The sequence below is a fragment of the Stegodyphus dumicola genome, chromosome 12 (assembly GCF_044657685.1).
Source record: "Stegodyphus dumicola isolate Sdum_Otavi_A_Nest chromosome 12, ASM4465768v1".
NCBI lineage: Eukaryota > Metazoa > Arthropoda > Arachnida > Araneae > Eresidae > Stegodyphus > Stegodyphus dumicola.
In genome coordinates, this window is record NC_140779.1 from 42145275 (window position 1) to 42152039 (window position 6765).

A 6765-nucleotide genomic window follows, 5' to 3' on the forward strand; every position below is an offset into this window, starting at 1 on the left:
AACTACACTTTTCCCAAGTTGTAAATTAGTTGGTCGTTTTTCATCCTTGCCCAGATAAGGATAACCATTCAAAACATATTTGGATTTTACATCAGTTGCTAGCCAGAATTTGATGCCAAACTTGTCCGGTTTATTCGCCATATACTGAATAAATCTACATCTTGATTTACAAGGCAACAATTGTTCATCAACGGTTATTTCTGGTCCAGGATTATAGCACAAATAACAGTTTTCCATTAGCTTGTACCAGGTTACAGAAGCGAGAGCAAATTTGTTAGTGGCGAGACGATCAGCTCTGGTGCTTCAGACATCGAATCTGAGATACCGCATTATTTCACGGAACGGATTGCATGACATTGTTTCTTTGAACACAGGTGGTCCTCAATTCTTGTTCCACAAATCATCTGCACAAAGTTTTGAATGGCCTAGTGCTCCTAGTGTCGTTTTTCTTATGAGGGTCAAAATGACCCCAGTTGGCTGTTTTAGGTATATCTGCGATTATTTGTTTAAATAATTAACGTAGAAATATGAAAAATTGGCATAGTATACTTGGAAACATTTTAGAAAAAGTAAAAAAATATCAGCTTCGAAGCTCAGCTGTATGTTAAAAAAAAAAAAAAAAAAAAAAAAAAAAAAAAACGCGTAAAATTGGAAAAAAAGGTCAAAATGACCCCAACGGCGCTTCTAGTGTTAAAATAAATAACTAAATACATCCAAACGGGCTTTGCTGCCCCTGGAAAAAGACTAAGGAATTTTCAACAATTATATATATTTTGTACCAATTTATTGTGTTTTATTTATTTTTTGTTTTGATTTTGAATTCAATGTTTCCTGTGGGAGAGCAGTTTTCTTTCATGATTTAATTATTTTCCTTTGATTATATGTGTGTATATTCCACCGTTTCGGTTTGCTTCCAGTACAACAAAAAAACTAAGTAGTTTTATTACTAACCATAATGAAGAAGATTTAGCAGTACCATGATTATGTGATGATGAAAAATTTCTGCCATTTGTTGACGAAAAGCACAAGCATATTATAACAGGAAATCTGGACATTATTCAAGATCAAGAGATTAGAATGCTTTTGAAAAAGGGGAACAAAGTTTAGACCTATTAAATTCATTAATAAATTACATCGCATTGAAAGTATTTCTACTGATATTGATAATTTCATCTTGAAAGTTAGTTCTCAACTTAGTTTGCCTTTGCATTTATTTAAAGAACGAAAAAATGAAATTATTACTCAAAGCAAAAAGAAAATTGAGATAATTCAAGGATTTAAAGGAATTAAAAACAGGAAAAATTTACTTCTAAAGTTTTCACAATTAAAAAAGCAATTTACCATAACTAAAATTGATAAAGCTAACCGGCAAACACAAAGAATTCCAATGGGAAGTTCATATTCCACTCATATTTGTAACTTATTTCTATTTTCTAAAAAATTTAAATTTCTTAAAAGCCTTTCTGATGACGATTTCAGTAAATCTGAACACATTTATAAATACATTGATGACATTATTACCTTCACCAATCTTGATCTCATCAAAAACAGTAACATCTACCCAAGTTCTCTAAACCTAAATAAAACCAATAAAAACCAAACAGAAATAGTTTATCTTGATCTAAGTATTCCTAAACTCAAATTAAACTTTTTGATAAAAGATTTTGATTTTTCTGCTAATAAATTTATTAATTGGAATTCTAACATATCTAGAAAAAGTATTGCAAATACTATTTTTAATCAAATTAGTAGAATTAAGAAAGTATACACTGAAATAGAAACGGGGAAAAAAAAAAAAAAATCTAATTGTCATCAATATTTAAAAAAAAAAAAAAAAAAAAAAAAAAAAAAAAAAAAAATCCTTTAAAATTTATTAATAGCATGTTAAAGAAATCAGGAGTAGTCTACACCCAATAATACTTTTAAAAAGTATGAATTTTTTATCTGAAAGCTACAAAAGAGAAGGATGTTTTAAGGGGTATATAGGTTTTTTTATTTGTATTTTTTATTTAAACGCTTGATTACTATTCTCTTACTTACATGGCCTTATATATTTTCAAAGTTGTCATAAGAAGTCCACGACGTGATGACTTTTTACTTTTCTAACATAATTACTTTTCCCACTCTTTCTGTAACTTAATGTATAAAATTTAATTACTAAAATTCAATTTTATAGATATTTTGCTCATATCTACCAAACATAATAAAAAACTGTTTGATCACTTTTTGGACAACTTTTAAAGGATTAATTGATTTTAAAATTTAATTAGGTTTTACACTAAATAGTATTTTTTCCCCTTTTTGTTTCAAAAGAATTAAATTAAAAAATTTTTTTATACATTTTTCTTCTTTGACTAAACAATAAGTTTAAATTTTCCTTAAAATATTTAACATTTTTGGTTTCAAAATTACATTTACATACAAGATTTTAACCTTTTGAGCGATTAATTTCTTGCCAAAGTTTTTTAGTTTCGCCAATGAAACCAAGATGGCAAAAATGTACATATCATTCTGTATCACCTCTCAAATTTACACTAGAGAGTGTAGGGAGTTCATAATTTCGTTTTGTATGTTCTAAATAGGATTTTCAACTACATCTTAATTCATTGGATTTTCTGTTTAAAAGTTAACATTTAAATTAAAAAATTTTTCACTGAAGTAGTTTGTTTTTTCACTTTTGTTTTCAATTCTTTAAAAGGATAGAATTCTCTTTATTTAAGATTATTCTAATGTTTCTAAATGGAATTTTTTCCCTTGCTTTGGGGAAGAGCCAGAATTTTTAGATGAACTATTATAATTATAATTTAAATACATTGAAATGGTTCATCGGCTGTATTTAGATACAGAAAAGCAAGGGTTTTTGTAGAAGAAGATTTTAATTAATTTCAAATCTAGGGTTCACACACTCTCAAGCATGTGCCATTTTGCAAGGACTCTTCCACCAGTAATCATATAAACTATCTTCTAACCAATGGAATTCATAAGAAAATTATCTTTCTGGTATACTGGTGGTACAGTCTTTACAAAATGGGATGTGGCTTAAGAGTGTGTGCAAATCCTGTAAATATTGTCTCAAAATGAGTGCTACATTTGAGGAAACTAAAAAATGATAATACAAAGTTGTGAAAATTTTAATTGCAAATAAAACAATTTTGATTGATATTTAAGGATTTTTTATTTATTTATTTTTTAGCATGTAATATAGCTTCAGGATTACATGCCAAGTTTTACAGAAGATTTTGATAAAGTTTTTCCTTATTGAGATGGGTTATTTTGCAAGAGTTGCCTATGCCTGACATCGTTTTCCATACATGTTTGTAATGTTAAAAATACACTGTCAAGCTTTTCTACTTCATTTGAAAACCGACTTCAACAGCATCAAGCAAGTTGACAATATTCTTTGTGGGCATCTGATGTTGCAGTGACAATATTGAGTTAAAAAACCCGAGATCAGACTATTTGAAGGTTGACATTGTAGTTGCAAATTCCATCATCTTTTAAACATTCTTCTATGATAGTGGGTTCATCCATTGCCAGATGAGGCTTGGTATTGCACTGTTGTATGCATATAAGACTCAATTTCTCACTACTTGGAAATTTTTCACATATAGCCTGCAAAACATTTTCTTTCTTTTTTTTTTTTTAATAACTTTTGCCACAGTCTGCACAATTCTTTTTAGTTTCTTTTTGCATTTTCTGAATAAACAAAAGGCCATATTTCAATTTTCCATCAAACATTTTGTTTCGAGTCCCATCTTGATCTTGCCACCGCTGCCATAAACCTTTGGTAATAAACACTTTGTTTTGAAATGCTACACAGGTTCAGTTTCATCTAGGGCAGTCTTTCCCAAAGTGGGCGATAACGCCCCCTTGTGGGTGTTTGAGACCTAGAGGGGGGCATTAAGGGGCCCAGAAAACAATGAGGGGCGTTGACGTGGGTTAGGGGGCGATGGTAGATTTGTAATTTGATTTACTTTATATTTTAAATTTCACTAGAATTAAAACCTACCTATTACACAATAACGAATACTTAGTTTATATTTCTACCCTGTATGATGGTATAGAAACTTAAAATACTTATTATAGATTTGGTAGAATAGCCCGCACGCCGTATGCATGTACGTTGTAAAATGATGAAAAGCATACAGCTGTGTAAATGCATGAATTGCCAAATGTGGCAAACATTCCGGGGGAAAAGACTAACTGCGGGAGCTGGTGCTCCGTAGACGTACTGTCCGTTTTCGTTTGGAGAAACCTTCAGCGCTTTTACGCATGCGTCAGGTCAGCTTGGAGTTCATCAAAATAGGATTGAGACAAAAGAGAAATGTTTACTTAACATGCGTGCTTCTGAAAAACCAGTCTGAGGAAAAAGTCCATCTCAGCGTATCGCCCCTTTTCAGAATAGAATCGTCGATTCGTATTGCGGTTTTGCAATACGAAAAGGGACTGTGCATGGTAGCAATCGGCTGGTTCATCGATACTTGTTTTAACTTGCTCAGTACGATTGAGCGTCGAACGAGATAAACGAGTTTGTGCGTGTTTGTCTTATTCTTGTCGGTGCTTGCTAATTTAAATCCTATATAAAAGCTCGCAATTTTTCTTATATTTTCATTAGTGGTTTCGCGTGCTGTCTTTAAACGAGTATTTAAATTCAACACTTTATTTACATATTTTTGAAAAAAAAAAAGAAGCCATGTCGCAAGCAAAAAAGAAGAAACGGCAATACAGTGCAGAATATATTAAATATGGATTCATAGAAAATTCGACAAACCCATCTTTGCCTTTGTGCCTTCTTTGTTCAAAAACATTTTCAAACAAAGCGATGAAGCCTCCAAGATCATTTAAATAAAATGCATCCAGATAAGAAGGACAAAAATGTAACCTATTTTCAAGATCAGGAAAAGAAGCATAATGCTCAGCCAAGTGTATCAAAACTTTTTTCGATGGCTGCTAAGCAAGATGATAATGGACTTCGAGCTTCATACAATATCTCTCTGTTAATTGCTCAAACAGGTAAACCACACACCATTGGTGAAACGTTAATTTTGCCAGCGATAAAAGAAGTTATAACTACTGTGCTCCATAAACCGGCGGCAGATATAATTCGAAAAATTCCTTTGAGCAATAATTCTGTGCAAAGACCAATTGATGAAATGGCTGAAAGCATTGAAGAGTCATTGTGCAATCATCTGAAGACCAGTCAATTTTCAATTCAGTTGGATGAGTCCACTTTACCAACTAATGAAGCATTTTTGTTGTCTTACGTGAGGTTCATTAAAGATGAAAAAATATGTCAAGAACTTTTATTTGCTAGAAATTTAGAGACAGACACAAAAGGAGAAACCATATTTGAAACACTGGAAAAGTGTTGTGATGAAAAAGGAATTCCCTTGAAGAATATTATATCAGCTGCTACAGATGGTGCTCCAGCTATGACAGGGTTTCAAAAAGGCTTCATGTCGTACTTAAAAAACAAAATTCCTGATGTGATTGCTGTACATTGCGTTATACATCGACAGCATTTAGTTGCTAGAAATTTAAGTGAACGACTGTTTCAATCATTGCAACATGTCATCAGAGCAGTCAATAAAATCCGAAACGACTCTTTAAATGACAGATTATTTAATCAGCTTTGTGTTGCTAATGATGAAGATTTCAACAGATTGATCTTTCACACAGAAGTGCGTTGGCTATCAAAAGGATACTGTCTGACTCGTTTTTACAATCTGTTTGATTCTGTCATAGAGTTCTTGGAAAACAAAGACACAGCATTACGCGAAAACCTCATCACATCAAAGAATGATATCACATACCTGACAGACCTTTATACATTGTTTAATGATATGAATCTCCAACTTCAAGGCGATGACTTGAACTTAATAAAAATAAAAAATATCATTGCTGCTTTCGTAGCCAAGCTGCTCTTACACAAGAAGAATATCGGCAGACGTGAATTCCATACTTTTCACAATTTATCAGTATCCTGCAACAACGACGACTTGCTCGTCTACTGCCAACATTTGGAAAATCTTCACAGTGATTTCATTAAAAGATTCCAGGACATTTTGAAATTGGAAATACCAGACTGGGTGTTAGATCCTTTTTCAAAAGTCAACACAGCAATATCACCCCAGCTGGAAGAAGAACTTATAAAACTGACAGCGAACGAACAAATAAAAAGCAAATTTAAAAATGGCTACTATTAATTTTGGCTACAAAAGTCAATTCTGCAGTTGTACCCTGGATTGTGGTCGATCGTTCAACAATTTTTGATATCATTCCAATCGTCATATTTGTGTGAACTTGGATTTAGCAATGTGACATCGCTGCTTACTAAAAAGAGAAATCATTGCAAATTACCAAACGTGGCGACTTACGACTGTTTTTGAGTAAAATCGAAACTCATATCAACAAACTTGTTAAAAATCATCAAATTCATCCATCCCATTAGATTAGTTTAAAAACTAAAATTGATTACCTATCTATATTGTTTCTTTTAATTTGATTAAAATATATTATTAATATTATAAAGTTTCGTTTTAATTGTTCTCACTGGTAAAAATTTCTAGTTTAGAATGTAAGTTTAAACACCAGAACCGAATAATAAAGCACACTATAACTAAATTAATTAAAGTAATGAAATTGTGGTTTTTAAGTTTTAGGAGTGTATAAAAAATGGGGGGCAATGAAAAATAATTGATTTTTAAAGGGGGCGGTAGAAGAAATAAGTTTGAGAAACACTGATCTAGGGGGATGTAAAATGAA

The 6765-nt window shown here is 31.7% G+C and overlaps 1 protein-coding gene across 1 annotated transcript; it reads left to right on the forward strand.

Annotated features, from left to right (window-relative positions):
- Window positions 1–4850: 4850 nt before the first annotated feature.
- Window positions 4851–6206, forward strand: LOC118205082 (protein FAM200C-like). Its single transcript, XM_085827398.1, has one exon. The coding sequence runs from the start codon at window positions 4851–4853 to the stop codon at window positions 6204–6206; it is 1356 nt and encodes a 451-aa protein (XP_085683524.1).
- Window positions 6207–6765: the final 559 nt, after the last annotated feature.